General features: G+C 31.5%; 2 protein-coding genes across 4 annotated transcripts in view; one reads left to right on the forward strand and one right to left on the reverse strand.

The window, feature by feature from the left end:
- The window catches only part of LOC141458418 (trehalose transporter 1-like protein), a 35,034-nt gene extending 11,818 nt beyond the window's left edge, over window positions 1–23,216 (forward strand). Inside the window, exons 1-4 of one of the 3 annotated variants that reach the window (XM_074136370.1) lie at window positions 19,485–20,380; window positions 20,467–20,602; window positions 21,402–21,587; window positions 22,150–23,216. In XM_074136370.1, coding sequence (XP_073992471.1) covers window positions 20,512–20,602; window positions 21,402–21,587; window positions 22,150–23,207 — 1,335 coding nt within the window. In that variant the 5' untranslated portion in view covers window positions 19,485–20,380; window positions 20,467–20,511 and the 3' untranslated portion in view covers window positions 23,208–23,216. Of the gene's footprint in view, window positions 1–19,484; window positions 20,381–20,466; window positions 20,603–21,001; window positions 21,327–21,401; window positions 21,588–22,149 lie in introns of those variants that run through there. The other 2 variants (XM_074136369.1, XM_074136371.1) reach the window with 2 other exon arrangements.
- Window positions 23,217–24,482: 1,266 nt separating this feature from the next.
- On the reverse strand, window positions 24,483–27,263 carry LOC141458421 (COMM domain-containing protein 3). The gene is made up of 3 exons (XM_074136377.1): window positions 26,982–27,263; window positions 26,642–26,910; window positions 24,483–26,569 (listed from the first exon to the last, which is right to left on the reverse strand). The coding sequence occupies exons 1-3, from the start codon at window positions 27,118–27,120 to the stop codon at window positions 26,375–26,377; spliced, it is 603 nt and encodes a 200-aa protein (XP_073992478.1). The 5' UTR covers window positions 27,121–27,263; the 3' UTR covers window positions 24,483–26,374.
- Between the last annotated feature and the right edge of the window lie 3 nt (window positions 27,264–27,266).

The following is a 27,266-nucleotide window of genomic DNA, read 5'->3' on the forward strand; positions in this document are numbered from 1 at the left end:
AACACAGGCGGTTATAATTTCTACTCAAGGATGACACTGCTATCTATGCAACTAGATTCTATCGAAAAAACACATTGACCGCATGCAATTGCCACGGAAATAACGAGATAACCTCTTACACTTCAAGGTCGCCATCATATTTTAACGATACTTATTACATGAGATGATTTTCTTTAATAATAATTAATATGGCACATATACGTAGAAAAGATTCTCACAAGATTATGACAGGAATATTGTAAGAAAACAAAAAAACCTGGTTTGGAGTTTCTCTTTTTTTTCAAATCTCATATTTTGCCGCTGAAACACTTTCTTCAAATTTTTGAAATATTTTTTATTCTTACTAACATACAGTTATGTATTCTCAACTTCTGAAAGGCAATGACAAACCGAGGGTCCACATTGTATTAAAAACGTATTAACAACAAAAGATACCTTAGATATTTGAATTGATTTTCTTCTATTTAAGTTTTGCTTGCATCAACCATTAATTAAAGCGTCATATATGTACATATATGTTATAATAAACTCAATAAAATTTTGTTCAACCTTCATCATTAACCAGGTGGCTCCGCTTGAGGGATTTTTTTTTGTTTCAGAACGTTGGCATAAATTTTTGGATTGAATTATCGTAAGACTAAATCCATAGAATAGAAGGATCGGAACTAGATTTATAGCCGAAGGCTGCGCTTGGGTAAGCCTAGACAGTGTGCTAGAGTATTCCTTGCGGAGATTGATAGGACTAAGCATGCCTGGTTCAAAATTCTTATATCAATATAAATTGTTAAACAGTTAAGCTTGATTTTCTGAGAAAGACCAAAACCTTTATGGTCGCGTTCTAAGCGAAATATCAAACTTTATTGGATATGTATTATTTAGGTAATCACCAACGGATATTTTCAGTGGAATCGACTGAATAGCTGCCCGAGAAAACTTTCTTCATATGTGAAGTACAGAAAGTATGCGAATAAACAAGAGTTTGTTTAAGAAATGATGAAATAATAAATTAAAATAAATTATCTAATATGACCGTGGTTTGTTATTACTAAAACGGAAGTGATCGTATTCATAAAAATTAAAGAGAAGAAGTGGAAACTGTATTTCTGACTCATTTTGTTTCTGTAATGAGACTTCCCAACCCCCTCAGCATGTTAACTCAGTAGTTAGTAAGCTATTTGAGTGTATGTGATTAGTTAATGAAATTAGGTTATTGTGACCTCCAAGCTTGTGTGCAGCACACTTCCAATTCACTACTCAATACCCTCTCACTCTAATAAAACTCCAACACACGCACTAATATTAGCACAAGTAAATGTACGATCTAAATTTGAATAACACAACTACATCAACATTAATTTTATAAATAATTCTTCAAATAAATATTTCAATGAACAAATTTTTTATGTCCTTAACTTTTATTTTTCAGTGGACAAAAACAATATTGCATTAAAATGATTTGCATATGCTTTGGATATGCAAGCAGGGGTGGTAGCTGCCTTTTTCATGCATAGGGTTGCTTCGTTATTTCTATGAATCACGTCATGTCTGGGGCTAATTTAAGATTTCAGTCTGTATTTGGGTAAAAGACAGGGACGGGATCTCTCAGGAAGATTTTAAAACATCATCTGTCACTGACCCGATTCCTCTCAATGACAAAGTTCAGATATTTCTTGTACAAACTGGTAGAAGGAGGAGAAGATCTTTTATATCCTGTCTCATGCACTTACAGATCACAAGAGATAATAGAAAAAAAACACAAGTGAGAAAATTCTGCTTCTTGAAAGACGGAACGCCTACTTGTTCCAGTATAATCTAAATACGCATTCCAAATTTGAAAAAAGTGACCTAAAGGTAAGCTTAATCTCCTAGGAAGAGTTAGCATTACAAACAGCAATGTGTATAGGAAGCCCAAAAAGGACAATCGCTGAAAACCCCTTCAAGAAAACTGCGATTCCAGCCAAGCCAATTTTTCCAAACTCAGGATTTTAACAATCATTTAATTATTTCGAAATTATCCAAGTAACATTATCATTTATTTCATTAAAAATGGCACTTAAGAGAGAACCTATTCACGGAAAATCTTTGGATATAATGACCTCGTGTCATTTCGCTTGAATACTTGATGCTGACAATATGATACAATCACAATATTTATCCTTATTAGAAATAAGGGAAAGTAAAGAAAAATAATAAATAAAATGAAGCACATTCCAGAAAATTCAATTCATTAACTTCATGCAACTTATTTTTTATTGCAGATTAAAAAAAATATTCACAACAAATTAAAAATGCGAAATTATAAAGAAAATATAATTGTAGAACTGATGATGCGAACATTTCAGTGGTAGTAATACGAAGAGGAGATTAGAAAACACCGCAACACTTCATGCACAGCTAGGGAGTGTGTTCAATCCATTGTGGTCTATACCATTTTCCCTTTTAGTTCAAGGATGCCCACCAAATCTTGGTAATTATTGTATTTTTAAATAAATATGCAATGTGGTTTGCTTTTTAAATAAACAAAAATGCATATTTTTAGGCTACTTCAATAGTGTACTTCACAAACTGAATACACGAAATGTCTAACGTTCACAAGCAAGTCTACATTCTTATCTCCCTAATTAACAGAGCCAAATGCTCGAATTAGTTTTCAGGTATACTTTAAAACTTTATACTATTCCTGAAAAGTCCACATAAAAAACTGTTCGATTATTATTGTATATCTCTTCTTCTTGAACTAAAATTTTCACTAGGGAATATAGATAACTGTAAATATTGTCTTTTCCACGCTACGACGACTCACGCAACACCAACGATTAAGGATAGAAAAGAGTTCGCATCGAATTATATAAAAAAATTTCGAAGTCATCAAACCTGCGATTGTTTGGTTTGCACAAACGATGACCAATTTCTCAGTAGCTTCAAAACAATTATCTTAGTACTCAAAGAGATACTCCTGCTCTGCAAGCAGTTTTTAAAGTTACAGTATATTCAACTTATTGAATGAATGGAACATTAATTCTAAATTCACCTTAGCTCTTAATAGTATGTAGTATCGTTGAAGGTCAGCATGTTTGTGAACTTTAAATATAGTAATCTCCCACTTTACAGTAAAACTCCAAAATGAAAGATTTGGAGCATATTAAAATCCGTAATTAATGTGATCATCGTTCATCCCCCCAGACGATTAAAACGCCAGTGGCCTCACGATTTTCTCTCTTCTGAAGAGAGTAGCTAATCCTGGAGACGTCTTAGGAAGTGTTATCACTGGGTAACTTCTCCCCTCAGTTAGTGGAGTTTGTAGTGGTCAGTTATTGTCATATGTTACTTATGGCGTATCTAGCGCTGGTGTAACTTAACAAATAAATTTAAAAAAAAAAAAAAATGTGATCATCGTAAAGAACACCTGTACCTAATATCATCTACAATTAACAAACCATAAACAGGTGACGATAGAATACACTCCAATCATGAGAATATGCCACTAAGAGATTGAAATTCTGGTGAAAATAAAGGTCAAAATCAGATACAATTGCAATACTTTAAGGAGTGGAATTCATTTTCGAATTTAATTCACTCAATTTGAAAATTAATTCTAAAAGTTGTTTATAAATGAGCTTCCTCATTACATATACAAATAGCTTCAATATTACTTAACTAAACGGAAAATATTGATATTGTAACAAGTCTACAAAAGTTGATTAGCATAAAATTAAATAAAATGCAAAAATCATTGACAAATGCTTAAATTTAACAAGGCAAACATAACCAGAAATTTAACCTAAATTGGCACATTGACCGTGTTAGAGTTAATGGAAATTTTGAATTAATGCTTCTGGATAATGGCGAGTGGGGAGTCGATAAATCGAAACGAGCCTAGTCGATGGCATTCATGGGTGGCGGCAAGGTCACACTGATTTCCTTCTTTGCCAAAATCCTTAGTATTCTTTTATTTTAATAAGCCACACAAACATCATAATATCGCTTTTTGGATTCCAATAAGGTCATTTATTTCAAGCTCAAAAACATCTTAACTGATGGACATTGAATTAGCTTTGCTATTATATTCTGCAATATCTCTACATTTTTCTCTTTAATAAAACATATACACTTTTTTAACATTTTCTGCGATCTCGATAGTCTTGAGTACTAAAACATTGACTGAACCTGCGAAGAGCGTCACTTAACCTGAGACAAAGGGCTCCTATGGTTAAGGATATTGGAGGAAAAACCAAGGCCTGTGAGCTTTACCCAAGAGCCGCTTTCCAACATCAGGAGTCTGATTAAAAGGACAGGTCTGGAGGGTGAGCTTTAGAGTGAGGGGAGCCACAATAGGTCCAAAGGGGTCGCAGTGGCGTAGGCGTTGAGGCCGCCCTAGTTTAATCTATCTGTAAGCTGAGACAAATCCAAACCAGAAAATTCATCGGTTGTCCAAATCTTGTACGCAATCTTACTATACAAACTGACGAACTGACGTCATTCCTGCTATCTAGCTAAACCCACTTTTTACAGATTAAATTCCAGTCATGAAGCCCACTTTAACCTAACAAAATCTAGACCTGACACTCTCCTCTTTTTTGGTGAGGAGGGGTTCTTAGGCAAAGGATATTGGCATGTATCTTTTTTTCTTCAAAGAGCCGTACTCTAAGCTGTACCAGCCTATCGTAATATGCACAATGTCGGTTCATCTTCTTCTTGACAAACCTTAACAGGCTATTTTCTACCCTTGCCAATGCGAAGCATGTTAACTCACTATAGCCGTTTAGAAAAGCCTTCAATCTTTCAAAAGTCCGTCCAGCCTTGTTTTAATAATGCCTCAATAAGTTTAAGCGAGTAGCTATTAACAAACTTTTACGCCTGTCCCTAGATGGCTGCATTAGCAAGTCATTGTGCATTGCCGCAAAAGGTTCGTGTCCCTTGAGTACCCACAAAAGCACTCTGGAACCAAGTGATTACATACCTCTATATTCCCAATGATGGGGCAAAAAATACCTTACCCAACACTCGACGGGATTACAAATTCCACACTCGTCTTGAACAGATTCCATATACTGTAAGGCCACCCTGGCTGATCAAGAATATGGCCATCCTGGAATTAATTAAGTCGCCATCTTATCATCTCGGCAGCACAAAGATACATTGCGACTAGCTCCGCCTGAAAAAAAAAATATATAAATAAATAAAAGTAAATATTCTAAATTTGTAAAAAATCTTGAGTATTGAATAGAGAGAAAGTAGTGCTGGTATTGTCAGTTCCCCCCTTTTGAGTTATTCGATGTACCCAGAAAGAGTGAGTGTGAGCAATTTCTTCATGCTCAGTAAACTTTGATACACCTACGTTCGCAAAACTTAATGGTCGAGATTTGAAACTAACGTAAAACTTGAGAGAAAAAAAAGATAGTATTCAAACATGAATAAATTTTGTAAATTCACTGGCACGATAAATTTACCTGTTTAATTTATAAAGTAAACTTACATTATATGATAAATGAATAAAACTTTATGTACATATTAAAACGTACTACTAGCCAGCAGACATAGACTGCGGGACGCCAAAGCAAGGCCAAGTAGAAATTTATTTCACCAGCAATGAATCAGAACATGACCAGTTAACTTATTTAAATATCTGTGATAAATAATTCCTTTCTAAATTCGTTCATTAATATTTCAAAATTGCACAAATGTTACAAACTTGCAAAAATTGTTAGATACAGGGGATTACTTAAATGAAATTGGGATAAGATTGTTGAAGCAAAACAGTTTTTTTTTTTTTTTTTAATTGAAAAAAGTATGGATTCTTTTTTAGAAATTTTATCGTTAAGTTTACCGTAAACAGCCATTGAAGAATTTAAATGAAGTGTAAAATTTGAGCTATCTGTGATTTTACGTTAGGATTTTTCTTTCTAGGATTTTACGAATATTTAAATTAGGTATTCTTCACACATTTACAAGCTATACCCTAAAAACCAATTTTTTTGGACACAGCAGACCCCAAAAGCTGTATTAAATACAAGTGAAATGATGAAAAAACCAATTCTATACAAAGTGGAGAATTGGTTAAAAACTTTCTTATACAATAAAAAATTACAAGAAAAGAATATTACCTAATATCATAAATATTGAATGTTTTAAATAACAATCTATTGTTATATTGTTTGTACAATAGTGAATAGATAACTAAGTACGAGGCCACTAGAGGGCGCAAATTTGTTTTATGTCTTACACTACACAAAGAGTAGGGTGCCACAGACTAAAGAGAAAACCGTACAGAGTAAGTGTTAGCTCTTCTCTTCAAATATTTCCACAATCATTAGCTCAATAATGCTCTCGATTCTCTTTACTCAACTAGGTTTATAATGGGCCCATTCATTTGGTTCATATTGCAGAATATAGATAAATTATTGTAATGCAAAGGTGAAAGTCACCTGAATTTGTAATACGAAGTTTACAAATACAAAATTTTAACAATTCTTTTCTTTAAATGAATAATTAGTTCAAAATGTAAATTTTCTTCAAAACTTATACGTAAATGATGGTACTTTGTATAAAACTAGTTCAATGAACGTTTTATATCACGAGTACAGATCATTTTTCTGGTGATTTATGGAGATGAAACTCATGCATTTTGTGCCCTCGTGCAAATCATCGCGAAACGGCATTTGTTTAATCTTCTCAAAATAACCGCAGAAAAATATTGTACGATTGTATTTAATTGAATAATTTCATGAACACCTCTTATGATTGGAGTAAGCAAATTAGTTTTCTAAAATACTTTTTTTAAAATTCAATTTACAATTAAATTTTTAGCAAATTAATTCGTAAATTACAGCTGATGTGGTAGGAATAACCAACGTTAGTATTTCTGACTGGTTAAACAATTGAAATGGAGCAAATTTATTGGCAGTTGAGTTAGTGAATGAAATTACCAGATAAATATCCTCAGTTTTTGAAATTTCGAGAATTATTAAATGCTTAGAGGTTTTACGAAGTAATCTGTAAATTTATTTGGATTTCTGTTTAGTTGTTTGTTACTGCTAGACGTTTTCACAAAATATTAGAAATATCAACTAATGAGAAAGATTTGATTCTCCTTTGTAAAAAGACTAAGGTTGAGTATATATTTAATTCTACATCAGGATTATGTCAAGATTTTAATTCCTAAATAGTTAATTAGAACCGATCCAAAAAATTAAAGATAACATACATCAAAATTACTATAAAAACTCATTTATTCTAATCTTGCAGAAGACCACTCCCTGACCTTCGATTAAATATTAAAATTACAATGGCTTCAGGCTATACGAATCTAAGTTATAACTAAAAATTAGGAAAAAAAAGTAAAATGTTTCTACTTTTTTACAAACCTTAACAGTTCAAATACAGTGATTAAAACAAGTAAAATTACTTTGCTAACTGTTCCTATATTTACAACCTAAAGATTGCATATACATTTTTATTAATAATAGTAATAACAAAGGGAAGGGATTAGCTATGAGGTTAGCATACTGGACTCCCACGCGGAGGTCCCGGGTTCGAATCCAGCAGCTGACCCTTAGATTTTCTCTTCCTAGGAGCTTCTTACAGCTCACTGTCCGGTATTGTCTGTAACGAGAGAACAGACAATAAATAAAAAAAAAAAAAAAAAAAAAAACTGTTTCAGGTAAAAGGTTAAGGAAAATTCAATGCAACTACATATAAACAATTATTAAATAAAAAATAACATTAAAATAAAAGCTGGACGCATGTCATCAGCTGTGGTGGCGTTTAAACAAGTTAACGTTTATTGTTTAAAAATAACCTCTAAAATACAATATTAGAATTTCTAAGAATAAAAATAAGTTTATTATTTAATGATTAGTTAACTATTTATTCAATAATAAACGCTTAAATATAAATTATGTTTATTAAATAATAGCAGAGTTGGAGGTCAGCACCTCATATTAAGTAACACGTAATTTTCGTAACGTAACACAACTTTTGGAAAACAATGTTGAAAATAATACTGAATCTCTATTTATTTGGTTATTAATATTTATTTTTAAATTACACAACGATTTGGAATTTAAATTCAATTAAATGCATCACGATGATTCATTATTCATTAAGTCAGAAAGAACAAAAAAAAAAACTTATTTACTGCAATGTATGGGGTCAAATTTTACGAACAATATTAAGCACAATGAATGAGTAATCAGTACAATTATAAGCAATGTTGAACTTTATTTTAACTCTATTCCAAATTATTCTTCTGATTTATCTTTAATATGCCCTTTATTTTGAGTAGTCACATATAAATGCATGTTTAAGTAGAAAAAGACTAAGAGTCGGCTACTGTTTAAATTTGAATCAATGTTTTTGGATTTAAAACAATATTTCGGTCTTGAATTCGTCATACCGAAATATTCGTGAGCACAAATAACACACAGTTAATAAAAAGTAGATTATTCAACAATAATTATTCATTTCTCAATTGTAATTGAATTTAGTCCCCCTAATTTTACTTATAGTAAAATACTGGAACAATTAGCTGTCCTAAATATATGCATATCTTATTTATTTTATATATATTACATATATAACATTGTGGGAAGAAAACTTAGATTGAGAATGTAATTGAAGAAAACTATATTATTTATGATAAAGCCAGATTAATTTATTATCTATTATTATAAACGTTTGACTACTACATAAAATGACAATTACTTTAATCGAAGAATGAACTTAAACCGACAATTTTTATTTAAAAATACAAATAAATAAATAAAATAAACAAAATCATTAATATATGTTGGTGTGAGCATTTTTTTAAAAAAAGTATTTGAATTTTTTAGCCTCATATTTTCTATAACGTTTTTCTTTCTAACCTGTAATTAATAGTTTGATTATTATAGATAAATAGATATTATAGTCAATCTATAGTGCTACTTGAACAAATATTTTGTAGATGAAAAGGCCAGCATAAAGGTCTGTGACATCTAATAAATTTTAAAAAATATGAATGAAAATTAATGCAGTAAAATTACTTAAATAATATCAATGAAGTATAAATGAAATGTTGGGTACTTGCTGATTTGTGTACCTTTTGGCGTTCAATCAACCCTTATACTTAACTTTTTAAACTGTAAGTTTTTGTTAAGGAGATAGCAGAGTTGGAGGTCAGCACCTCATATTAAGTAACACGTAATTTTCGTAACGTAACACAACTTTTGGAAAACAATGTTGAAAATAATACTGAATCTCTATTTATTTGGTTATTAATATTTATTTTTAAATTACACAACGATTTGGAATTTAAATTCAATTAAATGCATCACGATGATTCATTATTCATTAAGTCAGAAAGAACAAAAAAAAAAACTTATTTACTGCAATGTATGGGGTCAAATTTTACGAACAATATTAAGCACAATGAATGAGTAATCAGTACAATTATAAGCAATGTTGATCCCAAAAAAAAGAATGAATTAAAAGTTATAGATCTGCACGTATGCAATGTTTAAACGAAGTTTTTAAAAAATTAGTTGGTTACCATTTCGGGAAAATTCCCAAAAACTGAAAAATCGATTCATTAGAAAAGCAATTCTTCTGTTTAGCTGACTTTTTCCAAAGGCCTTTCTAAGAATGGACGGGATATCTGAGTTTTTTTTTTTTTATATGCAACTACTTTTCACTTTTGATTTGAATTATTTTTTCGCAGAAAAACTAGTTTTAAAGTTTACTTTAAAAGATCCCTTTGATTAAGAAGTTTTAAGTTTACTGCGTTAAGAAATTTTCCATTTCTAAATAATTTCTTGGAAATATTTTATTTAGAAAACTTTGATTCCGGCATACTGGCTTATCAATCCGTATCCAAGACTCCCACGTTGTCAAATTTGGCAAACAAGTAACTAGCTTGAATGAGTTTGAGTAATTTATAGATTAACAGTTTCTTAATGGCTGAAGGCCCTGAGATATTAAAGTGTTGTCACTTAAACGCTTTCTAAATGTTAACCAAAACCTCTGAAAAAATGTTCCTATCTCATGTGGTTTCACGAATTTTTTATCAAATCATTAAAATAATAAGTTTTTAATTCGTGAAACTACTGAACCTGAAAAAATTTACTTTTTAATAAAGAATTTCATTTCATTTAATTAATAAATAAAATAAAATAGGAAAAAATAAAAAATGTTTAGTTACGTATTATTCACATCACTTTTCTTACTGCAATCTCCAATTTTCTTTCACTTGTATTATTTTCACTTGTATAACTTGTAAGTTATTTGGCTTTACTTCTGCAACTCTGTAATTTTAAAAAAAATCTGGTTTAAACACTCGCATAACTAAAAATTCTCAATATTACCACTATCTCTTACCACAATTCTCCAAATAAGTTATACATTTTTTCAAACTTCGAATTTTACGATACAATAAATTCTTACAAATAGTAAAGTACAGTTAAGTAATGCCTATTTTTTCAGGCGGGCTTTACGTCTTTCCAAAGTAGGTGTCTTGGACGGAGGCGACTAGCAAACGTCTTTTACTATAAATATCTCATATAAAGTATAAAGTATGATCTAAGACCAAGACCGGGAATTGTACCAGCACCAAAAAATACATTTTCAACTGTGCATTTTTAACAGCTCAGCTCACCTCAGCGCCTTCTTATTAATATTTAGATTGCAAAACTGCACATTACACCTTAAAATGACCTTTAAACCCAGCGGAAAATGAATACAGCATCCTCTCTTAATACCTTGCTTATACGGACGATGTGTCAAAACCAACAGTCTGCAACAGCGCTCAAATCCGTCATCAAGTATTTGAATGAAGAAGCGCCGTTATTTGTACAATAGGTTAACAAAGATGAGACTTAATATGTATTGAAAAGGAGGGTGACCTACAGATTGAAAAATATACCTTCAAAACCTCAAGTTAATTACCTTACTTCCCTTTACTTGGACTACCATAAATTAAATATAGGGAACATACAAAAAATTAGCTGATTAACTTTGTGAGAAATTTTAATTATTTTATGTTAGTTGTACGATTACGTTCAGTTCAATCAACTTAGTTATGGTTTTTCTTAGTCTCAAGAAAATTTAAATACATTAATTGGAATAAGAGAAAGTTGAGTTGATTGACTGACTGTTCTTGACAAAATTATTTAGGGAACAGTAGAGCTCTAGTTCCACTTCACCTAACTTACCTTGAACTTGATACAGGAAGTGCATTTTCTCTTTCAATTCCTCTTTTGTTTACATAATCAGCATTGAAATGCGCAACACTGAGATATATAAATGCAATCAAGTGAAAGGAATTAAAATGTCCTGAATGGAAAGCGCAATATGCGTGCTTTTGTATGGAGCAGGTGGGGAATAGAGTGCAGCACTGACCCTGGTAAAAAAGTGTACCTTCGGCGTATTAGAGTACTGGTTCTCCTTGATCCGTACTCTGTCAACTAACGATCTTATTCATAAAAAGTTTATTGCCTAAATAGAACGCTTCATTTAGTACCTGAAAAAAAAAGCTTTGAAGAAACCACCCTTTCATCAACTAAGAGACGGATTTAAAAGGGGGCATCCGAAGCTTCATATTCAAAAGACTCGAAAAAAAACCAGATATATATAGTTGAATAAATATTTTTTTAGAGAATGAACTGGTCAAATTATGTTTTTATATTTTAAATGAACATAATTAGAACACTCACGACGTACTTAAGATAAAATAACACAGAATAACCGTTGCCTACTAACCTTAGGCATGTGGATTCATTCTCACCAAAACGTTTAATAGCTGAACTTTAATTTCATATATATTTAAACACAAATTATAGAGTTCAAAGACTACGAAGACCTAGGATGATAGCGTACAGAGCAATTTCTTATTCGGCATCTATCATACTAGCAGGTATATGCCGATTAATACTGAATTGCAAGAAGTTGCAACAATTTATGAAATAGAAGGAGAACGTAAAGAAATTTAGGGCGAAGACAAAAGCAAAAGCAGATTATCCAGAATAAATTTAAACTGAGATTCCCAATGCCCTTTTTTGTTTTTCGAGTCATCCTGGAAAAGTACAAAATAGAGAAATCGTAGTATAATGATGGAAATTCTGCTTGGAGTGTGTCCATAGACGGAAGGAAAAATTAGGACCAAATAAGGATTGTTTTTGTCGAGTATAATGGGTCCTGCCTTTATTCTCTTGCAGCCTTCAGGAGTCAACTGAGAGCCACTACTATTACTTATATTGATTTCTCTTTACATATTTTGTGGCTGTGCCGAGAGATATTTAATCACATACTTGGAGGTTTTAGATCGGGAAGGTAGTTATCTACTTAGTAAAAGGGATTGGTCATCTCACTAATCACCGATAGACAAGGCGAATGGTGCTTTTAATGTGGCCTATAGGTTCAGAAACATTCTCTTAAGAATTCTTGTTTAAGGCTTAATAGATTTAGTCAGGATGAGGTATACAATACGCAAAGATGGTAGGAAAATCGTTGACTTTGTAAAAATAAAATGATTCTCTTCTTAGGCTTACAAGAGGTAAGCACAATAAGCTTCTTTCGGCTCTAGCACTTCTCTTCCACTAATCTAGAATTTACTTAACTGGACTCTTTGTAGTTATAAATCATTAATGAAGCAAAAATAACAAAACAATTAGATCTTTGCACGCATTAGTAAGAACACGACGTAGGCAAGGGCAAAAACACGACTCTTCATTGCAGTAAACATAACCTTGGCCTTTAAAATAATAAAGTCGTGTCCTACGATATGGATCTACAATTCCTTGTTATAGACATCGATATCGTGCAAGTGGATATGATTTTTATGTTTAACATAAGTAAAACTGTTGCCTAGTCTTATTTTTTGTTTTTAAATATTATTGCTACCAAATAAACAAACTCATTTGGCGGACTAATCTGGTTGATTCAGCGACTTTTCACCTTCCTAAAAAAGATTGTAAACATAATTTCCGAAAGCAATTCAAACGATTCAGAGACCCTAAAGCAGCTTTTTACCCTTCCTTCTCCTTTCAAGAGCAACCTTGCTCTACATCAGAACCACTTCTCACAAGCCGCCAAAGTGCCTCCCACTACAAGCAAATTTTCCTTGTTGAGCACGATCTATTTGCTTATAGAGCAAACTAAATTACAAGTACATAAATAATTTTTTTTATATAAAATCAATAAAATGCCTAATTAAAAAACCCAGAATGGAAACTGAAAACAATTTCTACATTGTCTTGAAACTCCAAATCAAACATACATAATTGTTACTAACATTATATAATATATATCAGGTGTCTTAATAATTTTGTAAACATATTCTAAGCAATAAGAAATATCCTGTCCTTCTATAAAATAATATAGATCACACACTCAATAAGCAAAAATCTTAAGAATAACTAACCTATAAATGAATTCCTGTTGCTGTCTAATTGTGAATAATAAGCAACATTTGTCCAATAATCGGTACAAGATTTAATTTCCTTAAGTTCTCTACAAGCTGGACTGCTGGACAAAGGTTTATTTTAAAGCTCTGATATAAGATTCATTGATAGCTGAAATTTAAACATTATATTTTTATATTAAAATTATGTTGAAACTTGTTTATTTGCGTGTTTTTCCAAAACTTAAATATACCTTTTGAACATTGTCAACACTGCTAGAAATGATGGGTGCCTACGAAAACGTTCTTGTAGCCATAAGGGTCTTTTCAATTGTGCTGAAGATTGGCCAGTAATACCACCAAACGGTATTAATTCTTTCATTTCTTCATTTAACATAGCAAAGATCATTAACCAAACTGAAAATATTCTTTTTTATATAACATTTATTTATTAAATGAAAAATTAATGCTTTTACTTATCAAACCAAACCCTCTCCCCCAAATAATTTCTGAGTGCACCCCCTCGAGCGAGTGAAGAAAAGAAAATAATAGTGGATAAATATCAAGAAATTTAAAAGAAACTAAATTGAAGGAAAAATTGCCTATGCTATATTAGATAGATCAAGGTAGAAGCTTAGGTGAGAACACTACTACAGACAAACAGTTCTAGAAAAACAGCGATGCAAGCAAGGGATCTCGAAAGATCAGTATGTAGAAGAAATGCCAGGAAAGTTGGAAATACCGAATGATTTAATTAACCAAACTGGATTTGTATGGAGATACAATAAAACGCCCTCTAGAGGTTCTCTAACTTATATTTCTTCTACCACCCACTTTGAGAATCAATTATTTTTTAGCGCCCCCTAAATTTTTTTAATTTACCAAATCTTAAAACTTACAATCGCAATCATTACTTTAATTTAATTATAGCGTGTCATATGAGTCTTATCCTGTTTTTGAGTTCAAACTTACATTTTAAATGAGACTGTTCTAATGAGAGCAATAAAAAGCAACTTTATAAATAATATTAAAAACAAACATTTCAATTTAAATTTTAAAACTACAATAATCTAATGTGAAGGATGAATTTTAAACAGATTTGTTAGTACCAGGCTCGAATTTAGTCAAAAACAGCCGTAAGTCGATGGTAATGCTATGAAAAATCGTTGAATAAATCGACCACAATCCAGGATTAAATTGTGGAATTAGCTTTTATTGCCAGAATTAACTAATCAACGAAATAATCGATGTAGTGTAGTAAGCAGATTTTGATTTTAGTTTAAAATATTAGACAAACACAAATAGCCATCGCCTCCCTGAACCACTTCAACACCCCCAATTTTCTCTGGGCCCTTTACCGCCCCCCTGTAGGCCACTAGCGCGCAGAAGGGGGCGTTATCGCCCTCTTTGATGAAAGACTGCTCTAATAAAACAATATTGTTGGCAATGGCAAATATCGATAAACACTCAGAATTGAATTAAATTTGGAAAAAAAAAATCGTGTTCTAAAAAAATTAATTGAAATAAACTTAGCAGACAGTTCGTTGTTTTCTATAACAAAGAAGTAAACAGAAAAGATGCCTATAAATTCACTTGATAAATTTATATCCTTGATCTTTACTACAACTAAATCTTGATAAGGTCTTAAAATTTGCATTAAACCAAAGTACTGAATAGCAATTCTCTCTAATAGTTATTTAATTGGTGGTAGTTACTCTAAATGACCGGTAGTCTTTGTTTCCATAGTGAACAATTAAGATTTAGAAAGTGAATCTCTTAACATGCAAACTGTAAATAATACAGTCCGTTAATTTACTTACCAGTCTTAAATAATTATTACAATATTCTTCAATATAATCAGTCAATCATTATTATGGGTCTTTTCTGGCATTTTTTTTTTCTTATATCACTGCACGGGCTTTTCTTTATCTGTAATTAATATAAAATTATTATGAATCTAAATGGGACAGGTTATTGCGGAGATCCTCTATTTCCCTAAAACAATCTACACCTGACATGCACTCCTTTTATTCCCATACAAATTGTAATAGCATAATTTTTTTCTAAATTTTAACTTTACTCTCGCTAAGTAACTTAAATCAGTGCTTTTCAATCTTTTGAAATTCGTGGACTGGCTAAAATAAAGAAATTATGTTATGGGCCGGCGGTCTATCAAGACGGAAATAAAAACGTAAAGTTAAAGAAAAAAATGATTATATGAATATATGAATGAATTATGAATATAAATACAAATTTATGACATTATTGGGAGTTGCTTCTTTGTTAGCAAAGAAAAGTGCAAAAAAAAAAAAAAAAATATGAGGCCACTGCTAATTTGTAATTTACTTAATTTTTCACGGACCACAGGTTGAAAAACACTGACTTAGATTATTTTCGGAGATCATCACCAAACCAGCAGCGTTTTAATCTACTTGGGACGTACTGGAATGTCGTGGAGATATGATTTTGTACATAAGGATTTGTGCAGAAAGGCGGATAGTCGAAGTGGAATCAGGATATTGAAGTCGTTGTGGGCAGTATATAGAGAATAACGGAGAATTCGTCATCTGATGAAGTATTTATGATGGAAAAGACTATCTTTTGTGAATTGAAAGTTTAGTTGCACCCCACAATTCAAATCCGTAAGTCCAGATCGCTGTTGTATATCGTTTGAGTTACAAACATCTACAAAAGTAGCTTTGATTGTCAGCCAATTAGTCGCAGTAGTAATTTGTTCCGTTAGTTAAGTTCAAGTTAAGTATTGATATTTTTGCAAATTAAATTTGATTGTTTTTGGCCCATGGTACTAATTTATTTGGCCAATGGTACTAATTTAACATATATCGTAGAGAAGCGGTCCGAGTATACTACCTTAAGTACCAACCCGCGATAATAATCGAGCAGGCTGATCCACCAGTAATCTGAAAGAAACGACCAGTCAGGAATGATTATATGAGATAATAGGTTGACAAAAGACTTCTTTTTAACTTCCACAATAATCCAGGGAGTCAAACTCGCTTAAAGGCCTGAGCTATGTCGAGAAAAGCCCCACATCATCTAATGGCAGTTTAAAGTTAAGATTATAAGCATTTAAACTTAGGATGGAAGATTTGCGAGGAATCGGTCAAATAAAACAACTCGTCTTTTTGCCAACGTTTCGACAAATATATTGTCCTCTTCAGGGCCTGGATATTTCAAATACAAAACAATTTACAGAGTCAGTAACACAGAAAAAACAGTAAAAATCAGTTCAAATCTTTTGGTTATTTGTTATTTAGTGCATAAGGGTTATATGGTTTCTCCTGTGTTTTGTGTTTAACGGTTTTTGTTGTTTAAAGAAATTTCCCAATATTTATTGTATTTACTCTTTTGTTGTAATTAGTCTATTGTATCTGTTCAATTGTAATTACCAAAATTCCCGTGTAAGTCCCGCTATATCTGTATATACTGTATATATGGTATATATATATATATATACCTGCTTCTCCATTTATGGCTCTTAGTTTCTGTAACTCAACTAACCCGCATAGCCACGTAAGTTTCAATAATTACAAAGAATTTATTGTATTTTACTGTTTATTTTTGTATTACTGATTTTTACTGTTTTTTCTATGTTACTGACTTTGCAAATTGTTTTGTATTTGTAATATCCAGGCCCTGAAGAGGACAATATATTTGTCGAAACGTTGGCATAAAGACGAGTTGTTTTATTTGACCGATTCCTCGCAAATTTCCATCCTAAGTTTAACAATTTGCGGTCACGAAAACTATACAGGGTGTCCCAAGCTATATGGATAACGACTTTTTCTCGGAAACTAAGATAGCTAGAAAAAAACTAAAAAATACGTGTTCCCTTAGTTTTTTGTTAGGAATCCAAATTTACTTTGTAAATTTTTTTCGGTGCTTCCAGAAGCGAGATACAGGCACCAACTTCATTTTTTCAAATGGGGAGGTGCGGTTTTTATTTCAGAAATAGATTCCTCTATTTTTTTTAAAGAAAAATTTACTTAAACGGTTTTTTTCTGTGAGCGATATTTTACAAGTTATGAATGAAAACATGATTCTTATAAGAAATTTCAAAATGATAATATTATAACGGTTTTTTGATAGAATAAGAAGAAAAGTACTATCTTATCATAAATTTTACTCCTCATTAATATTACAGATCATGCTCGAAATGGCTTCCACCATTAGAGATGCATAGACATGCACTTTCCTGCCAATTGCCCCTTACTGCCAAAGAAGTACATTCAGCTTTAACCGAGTTACAGGTATCTATTATTCTCTGCTTTAGTTCAACTACAGATGCAATCCCGGCTTGATTCTGATATACCTAGATTTAGAAATGCTTTTAGGTAAGCAGAAATAAGGAAAGAAAGAAAAAAGTTATGAATAATCACCTTTTTTCAGGTATCCCCAAAGGAAATAGTCCATAGGTGTCAAATCCGGTGAACGAGGTAGCCACTGAATAGCCCCCGTGATGGATATAACACCATCAGGCATGTAAAGAGATATCTCGATAGGCAATTTGATGGGCGTGTTATAACGACACGAGGGGAATTCAGTGACACCTCGTTCTGAATCAAGCCGGGTTGGGCATCTGTAGATGAACTAAAGCAGAGAATAATAGATACCTGTAAGTCGGTTGAAGCCGAATCTATTTCTTTGGCAGTAAGGGGCAAATGGCAGGAAAGTGCATGTCTATGCATCTCTAATGGTGGAAGCCATTTCGAGCATGATCTGTAATATTAATGAGGAGTAAAATTTATAATAAAATAGTACTTTTCTTCTTATTCTATCAAAAAACCGTTATAATATTATCATTTTGACATTTCTTATAAGAATCATGTTTACATTCATAACTTCTAAAATATCGCTCACAGAAAAAAAACCGTTCAAGTAAATTTTTCTTTAAAAAAATTGAGGAATCTATTTCTGAAATAAAAACCGCACCTTCCCATTTGAAAAAATGAAGTTGGTGCCTGTAACTCGCTTCTGGAAGCACCGAAAAAAATTTACAAAGTAAATTTGGATTTCTAACAAACAGAACTAAGGGAACACGTATTTTTTAGTTATTTTCTAGCTGTCTTAGTTTCCGAGAAAAAGTCGTTATCCATATAGCTTGGGACACCCTTTATATTCATATTATAAGCATTCTTGAACATACCAATATTAATTATACCCATTCAAAGTATCTATTAATTAATTGATTTGTGTCTATTAACTTAGTAAAATAAGTTTAAAAAGAATTTGATTTTGCAGGAAAGCTTGTCGTAAATACGCTTGGTCACTCCAAAGTAATTCAACCATTACCTTTAGATTTTTTTTTTCCTTACAAAAATATTATTTACGAGGTCTTGAAGAAGGGAACATTAGATCAGCAATCTTTCGAAACTTTCAAGTGCCTTAGTCAATCATAATGAAAATACCTAACAATACATCTTTAATAACAATGATGCATCTTAACTGTAAAAATACCGTTCTTATACTTTCTAATCAAGTTCCAAAAGTAATTAATAGTCCCTAACATTTTGTCCTAATATTAACTGATTAACTTTAATTAAAGCTGATTCGCCTTCCTATATCACTATAAAGTAATTGAATCATGGCAGTTTTAAGAAACTGTTTATTAAATGCTAATTCAGAGGTTGTCAGATTCAGAAAAAGAGTTTTGAAACAATTTTTCTGCTGTGTGGAATGGAAAGTCTCATTACTAATCGTAGAATGGAACAGCAAAAAGTCTTACGGAGTTTCCATGAAAGAAGTAGGGAAATTTGAACGAACCAGTAATCTGAAAAAATAACAGTTCAATGAATAATCCTATCCTTTGCACCGTCAAAGAAATTACTGCCAATGGGTACGTTATTTTCGATTTCATAACCACCCCATTTTGGGGGCTGGATAATCTCAAGTATTTTTGTAAATTCTTACAAGGAAGTGCTAAAAAAAATCGTGGTCAAAGATCACGATACATACTGTAATGAGTTGAAATTCTTGCAACTATTACAAGTCTATGTGTACAACTATAAGAAAGGAAAATTGCCTCACAAACTGGTTTTTCTTTGGTAAATATCAATAATAATTAGAATAAAGTTATTCAATTTCTATTATAGAGGAATTTCATGTTTTAGAGATAAATCTTAATAAATTAAATTAGTTGATGCATTTGAAAGAATGAGATGTTTTCAAATGAGATTATTTTTCAATTTAATGCGTGGTAAATTCTTCTTCTCTGCTTCTTAAAAAAAAGTACATTTCATAACAAGAGGAAATGAAGCTTTTGAATCAACAACTACATCTATTTTATATTACGGGGTCCAGTTTTATATTACAGCAATACCATGCTACTAAAAGGATTCAAAGAGTTTTTACGAAAAATTACATAAATAACTCCATAATTTCTTATGAGAAACGAACATTAATAAGTTTTCGCATATACACTTAATTGTCTATTAATTAAAACTGTCTTGTAGGACAGTTATGTAAGGGTTGATCGACAAAAAGTGCACGGAATTATATTTTAAAACCATCATAATTGTCGAAAGAATGAGTTGCAGTACAATAAGTCGAACGAAACGGTCGAAATAAATTCAGGAGACATGTTCAAGAAGATAGACGATTGAGAAATTTCTTACTTTTGTCAGTTCAATCATTAAAATCAAATAGAAATAATCGAAGAGCCGGGTTCTACAACGCTACTGCAAGGTAAAATATCTCGGTAAGCGTCTTTCAGACAGATCTACTTATAATTCGTTTGTGCCACTAGGTTATAAAATAATAGTAATTCAGGGTCTTAATTTTCGCACATATCTAGGCAGCGCTAATGGCTCCCAAGTCCAACCCTCGATGCACCTTTATGACGAAAGATGGACGGGAAACAAGGGGTAGTATTCTGGTATTGGCTTGTGTACCATTCCGTAAGAATGCCGTACATGTTGATTTCTTCAACCCTAGCCTGGATGTGCCTAAGAAGGCTACTGTAAAAGTGGAGACCAACATTCCCAGAGTGTAGTTTACGCTTGTTTATTTTGTGTGAAACTATGTCCAATTTTATTATACTTACTTGCTTTTTCTAATATGAATATTTTTTGCAGGTGTTGGTGGCGCTAGCAATTCATACGAACTCTATTTCAGTTGGTATGTCCCAAGGTTTTTCAGCGGTGCTTATACCACAGCTTCAATTACCAAATAGTTTTATTCGAGTAGACAGTCAAGATGCTTCATGGATAGGTAAAACTAAATTTGATTTAAAAAAAACTGAAAAAATGCGACTTTCTTACCTCTCATGTAGGCCGCCTGATTCTTCTTAGGTATCCGTGTTGAAACCCCCATTTACGCCTACATAAAATAATTTGATTTAAACGAAGTATGGCTAAAATTTAGAAACGTTCCTGGGTCACTACATTATCAGCTCGATACAAAAAGGAGTTTCGTTATTTTTGTCAGAAAATTGATGACTTTTTTTAGAGTCTTACTTTGTAATTTGTAAACTTATATTTCTGAGTCCAGATCAACCTCTAAGAAAGCAATTCATTCAAACAAATGTAATAAATAAAAAATTAAAAACACGACGATCCAATGTGCGGCCATGAAATTGAGACTGTTGCACAACTGAATATATCGAGTTACAGGAAATAGTACTTATATTAATTACAATAATAATCTGTAAGGTCAAGGTTATCATTTAAAACAAAAAATATTTTTTATTTTATAACTGAATTTTTTTGTTATCAAAAATCAATTGGTTCATATTACAGTTTCACAATGTAACAACCAAGCTTGTAGCACTTGTTTACACAACAAACATAACCTTTTTACTTGTCAATTTTGTCTTTCTAGAACTAACAAAAATCATACTTTTATATTGCATTAAAAATTAATAAAAAAAAAAGGGTCAAGTTGATAAATTCTTGTTCCAAATGTTTTTTACTTGCAACATCTTATTTCGACCCTGGTATGAATAAAGGTATTCTAAGTGATAAAGTAAAGACATAAATAAAACTTAAATCATTACTATTTGATGTTTCAGCCAGCTTAGGTGTAATTTCCACACCAGGAGGCGCTCTGGTTTCAGGCTTTATGGCCGAGACATTGGGTAGAAAAACTACTGTGCAAATTACAGCATTGCCGTTCCTTCTAGGATGTTTACTAATGGCACTTTCTTCTAATAAACTGTGGTTGTACATTGGAAGATTCATAACAGGATTTGCCATTGGTATTGAACTATTATTAATATTTATATTTATTTAATTAGTGTAGTATTTACTTACTTTTTAAAAAATGCTAGTCAACATCTCAGCTCATTGACGCCCGCAGCTTTTTTCAGTACATTGTTGGCCTCCGGAAAATGTTCTCTGTTACACACAACACTCAAAGAAGCTCCTTCGAAGAGAAAATCTAAGCGCCAAGAGCTAGATTCGAACAGTTTGAATCCAGCATACGCTAACCACTGAGCTAATCCCCCTATCTACTGATTATTAATATTTTTTGCGTAAGGTGCTACTACAACTAAGCTATTTTCAATTCATTGCCGGTTTTCTGAAAGTGTTCTCTCGTCACATAACTCTTTCGATCCCACGCTGTCACAAGAAACCCTTGGGCAAGGGCACGTAGCCTGAACGTGGGATCTCCGATCGGGAGTTCAATGCACTATCTCCGTTCTCCCTTTCTCCTTAATATTGCTATTTATTAAATATTAAGAATATAAAGAAACACTCCTCTTTACAAAACGTGAATAACTTTCTGTATTTAAAAGAAATTTATTTTATTTTTTGCAGGTATGGGTTCTACATGTTACGTCTACTTGGCTGAAATAAGTCAACCTGCAGAAAGGGGCATGTTGGCATCTCTTGGACCAGTATTTGTTTCGTTTGGTGTTTTACTTGTCTACTTATTTGGCTATATCCTGGATTGGCACCTAGTATCTGTAGCCTGCGCTGCTATTGCTGCATTTAGTTTAATAATTATCTATTTCCTACCAGAAACTCCTCCATGGCTAGCCCACAAAAAAAAATTTGAAAAGGCTCATCGTACCCTGTTAACTCTGAGAGGTTCCAAAGAATCAGCTGATAAAGAGATGGAACTTATTATGCAGTCAATCAACAATAAAACTAATTTAACTTTTTTAGAATATTTGAGTCAGCTAAGACAACCCGGAGTTTGGAAACCTTTTATTATTCTTATATTATTTTTTATTTGCCAAGAAGGTTCAGGAATGTACATTATTGTGTATTATGCTACTAGTATATTTAACGAAATTGGTTCTGTATTTGAGAGTTCTGTCGAATCGATAATTATAGGAGGAGTAAGGCTGGTTACCAGTGCAATTGGATCGATTTGTATTCAACATTTTGGTCGAAGACCTTTAGCAATGGGTTCGGGGCTAGGAATGGGCCTCTCGATGGGTTTGGCAGCTTGGTATGAATTCGAATTTGGCCATTTACCACCAATAGACAGACCTTGTCCTTATGTACCATTAATTTGTGTGATATTGAATGTAATAGCAAGTATGCTCGGTATGTTGCAACTTCCATGGCTTATGATCGGCGAATTGTTTCCATTGCCAGTTAGGGGTCTGATGAGTGGTACTGTCTCATCTCTAGCTTATCTGTTTATATTTACGATAATTAAAGTATATCCAGACATGATGACTTCATTACATCTGTCAGGAATGATGATACTTTTTAGTGCTGTATCAATAACAACAGTTCTGTTCGTATTTCTGTACTTGCCAGAAACTCAAGGTAAATCATTGCTTGATATAGAAAATTCATTCAAGAAAAAAACTGACTCAAACGAAGATGTACTCCCGGAAGTCATTAAAAGCTCGCCTTAAAAAAAAAAACTACAACACTTAGAAGAGAAGATAAAGGTGAGAAACGTTCATCTTTTTCATGTGGATTGAATATTTCTTTCTATTCTTTGCGCATCGATCATTGATACTTAGCGTGCTATGCAAGAAAGGAAGTTTTATTTTAATCAGAACGAAAAATTGGAGCACATAAGTGTTTCTCTCAAGTAGGAAGGAAGTTTTAAGCAATAAGGGGAACAGACCGTGATTAACATTAAAACTTACATCAGGACAAAATATACTTTCACCGTTCAGTATTTTATATATTTCTTAATTAGGTCTTAATTTTATAAGCATTCACCTTTATTAAGGAGATATTTAAAAAACAAAGTTACCTTTCCTATTTATCTGCAATGAGAATTAATTCTAGTATGAGAATTATTTGATTCAATACAAATATTACTTAGTTAACATTACATCAGTATTTTATTCATTATTTTTTATATCTTACAGCAAGCATCTTTTGTAATAAATGATCTGTTTTTATGTAATAAAATTTAAGAACTAAGGTGAATTGTTAACGTATAGGGAATAGTTCCTAATTTAACTATTTATTTTTATTTATTATTATTTTACCACGAAATCAACTTTGTGGCTTTATTGCAAAACAAATATAGATATTTTTTTTTCATAATTGACCGGATCCAGGTTTTCTTCCGTCTTAAACCTTTCCATCAGAAGATAAACTTTGTAAATGGAAGTCAAATTTTATAAACAAATCTGATGTATGAATTTATGAATTAGGATCAAAAACTGAACACCAAGAGGTTTAAGAACAGCAAGAATGAATGCTGTGATGGATAAAATCTTTGATATTGCAGTTCCGTCGTTCATGTATTTATTCAGTCTTTTAATTCAATAAAGTGTAGCAATAGGCGAACTATTACCATTTCTGTTTAAACCACAAATCGATCAATCTTTAAATGATTATTAAATAAATTCAATATTTGAAAACTTGCCCTACAAAATAGACTCGAAAAATTTAATGGGAATATTTAATGTAATTGAAATCATTTTGTTGTTAATAAAGGTTTTTGATATTGTACATAATATTGATGCTAAAAGATTAATCTAAATGGTTTCTGAAAAACTGTGTAACAAATTTTGCAATGAGCACGAAAAATATTATAAATGACTGTGATATTAATGTAAAAACTTTGTGATCGCATTAGAATGTTCACTTAGAATTCTTATTATTATTTTTAGATTTTAGTATTAAGAATTTAATGAAAACCGTCCAAAGAAAGGATAACGTTAAGCTTTGTTACTAAATATTAAAACTAATATTTTATATAAAATCTACAATTGGAATGAATATATTTTTTAGTTTTATAATTTTTTTTTTTTAAGGAATTCTTCAAATAAATGTGCTTTTTTTTTATCGAAATAATGTTTTTGTTAGATCAGATCTAGTAGTGAAAAAAGTAAGAAATTAAATCATCACAATGGTTAAAATATTTTTAATAAAACAATGCCTTTAAAAAATGCGATTATCTTTTTTTATTTGCCTTCGAATCCCATACCTAATTTTTACAACATTGTTTAAACATGCGGGCTCAACTTTTTCACTAAAAAGTTCTTTAAAATTTTAAAGTTTGATTTTTTCTTAACATATAATGCCATCGAAAAAAAAATTGAACCGTTAATTAAAAAGCTATTTAGAGGAACCTAAATTATCTGGTTTTCATACATCCCTGTACACAATATTCCAGAATAGACTTTTATTTATAAGAAACAGACCTGACTTTCGGCAGAGGCTACAAAACATTTAATGTACAACAGCATTGTGGAAAAATTAAAGGCAAGACTCCGCAAGCCCTTCTCATCACAGTTTTTTGTCCTGGTTCTAATTCAGTCTGTTGTTACCTGGTTACGCGAAAACACTAAAGCATCTAAAAAAACATCTAATCATACTGTAATTTAGTCTACGTTATATTTAATGGACTTGTACTAGTTCCATTAAAATCTAAGAATGTTTTCTTAAAAAAAGATTTTTACCTCCAGGTTTCCCAAGAAACAAATATTTTGTGCACAATTTTTAAAGTTCTATGAGCTTGGTTGGTGTACTTTTATCAGTAAGTGGTGTGTTTTGGAATAAAAAATAATAATTTAAAAAGTTCTGTCCAATTTTTTTAATCACTTATCTCTGAAAGCAGTGATGATGGATATTTTTATTAATTCGTTATTTTTATTTATTTATTTTGCGCATTAAAATCTGAGGACATTGGAGCACGAAGTTCTCACGTTAAGACAAAAACTTCATTAATTACTTTTCAAATTAGTATTAAATGAAATTAACTTGCATTAAAATATTTGTTTAATTTGTTTGGTTTCCATTTCGGAAAACCTGAAAAATTGAATATTTAGAATTTGAAGAACTCAAACAAAATTATTTTTCTGACAAGTAAGAGAACCTAATTATAAATATCCTAAGACAACTAGGAATATCCTAAGATAGCTATCTATAAGATTCCTTTAAATGTTTGAAGAGCTGCAGTTGTCCCATTCATTGTGGATGTTTAACAGGCCTCTACGCTTTTTGGATAGATTAATCCTTATGGTTCGGCATTGATTCGCATCGAATCAAATACAAAATTTCAAAATCTGAGATTTATTTGAGCAATTATTTTGGTGCAGCAATTCCCCTTTTTGTAATCAGATACTCTCTTCTCTATTAACCGGCTAATTTACTAAAAATCAAATTTAAAGCGGCATTTACTGTAGCTTATTTTAAAATGACTGGCTCTCATTAGCTCAGATATCTGAAAAGGCTGCTTTAGTTTATACTCCATTCCACCTTTCCTGGATACCTCTATCACCACTACTTATTGTCAACACCCTCATAAAAAAAAAACACTAATATTATTATAGAAATACCCTTCTAGAAAATTGTAAAAACTAAGGTGAAATAAATCTAAAGATAAACGCAGTTTTAAAAATGTTAATTAAGTTGTAAAACCAAAACATAAATCAAACATTACATATTTATATAACATTAGATATTACTTAAATTAACGAACTCCTTACAAATAATGCTTAATTTTTTGTAATGGTACCAAGTTTGAAGATATTAATTGATCATTTATAATTAAATCGATTATTTGATTACCTAAAAAGTTAAAGTATAAAATATTTATTTTTTTACCTCTTAATCATTTCGAAAAATCAGTGATAGATTCTATTTGTCTAACCGCAGATCTAAGATTTGCAACCAAGCTCTGCAGCTGGTGTATTGTGCAAACGAAGTTAATTCTTTGTGATTGCTGGTTATGTTCTGAATTAAACTGGTTGGTGACTAGTAATTCGATGAAATAAAGAGCTTTTTCGTCAAAATCCGAAAATGAAGACTAGAAATAAATACAAAGCAAATGAGAAAAAATAAAAATGCATGAATAACAGTTAAATAAAATGGACGTTACCTTGACACAATAACTCATTTTCCATTTTATATCATAGATATGTGGGGGATCACAGTTATAACTTTTAAGCGTTATCCGCAATGGAAGAGATTGGTTTGAATATAAATTTTGGATCTTCTCAATCTGATTCTTCGAAAAATTGTGATTCTTTAATAATTTAGAAAGTGTTTCTGTATCTGTTTGATGCCTTATAGACTCAATAATAAATGTCAAAAGGGAAGCATAACTTTCTTTAACTACATCAATCCTAGGGGTATCTGCAGGTATAGCTAAAAATTATACATTAGAAAACAGGAGAGCAGAAGAAAAATTCAGATTCAATACAAAAACTCATACATACCCACAGCATGGTTTAAACCCAATGGGTACTCTAAATATGAAGAAACCTCATTAAAAATTTGATCAAAATAATCTTCTGAAATTAAAGATGGATTTGTTAATCTTTTAAGTCCTGTACTTATTTCTTGTGACAATTCCATTTAAAAGCGCTTAAAAAGTCATAATAGAAATAACTTAATAATTAACTAAAACCAGTGTATTAAGTTAAAAAACCTTAATTATTTAAGCACTTATCAACTAACAACATCGGACAGAGCGAAGCGTGTTGGATAAAATCAGAACCCAA

This window comes from Rhodnius prolixus, unplaced genomic scaffold (genome assembly GCF_049639745.1).
Source record: "Rhodnius prolixus isolate KJV_2025 unplaced genomic scaffold, Rpr scaffold_5, whole genome shotgun sequence".
Taxonomy (NCBI): Eukaryota; Metazoa; Arthropoda; class Insecta; order Hemiptera; family Reduviidae; genus Rhodnius; species Rhodnius prolixus.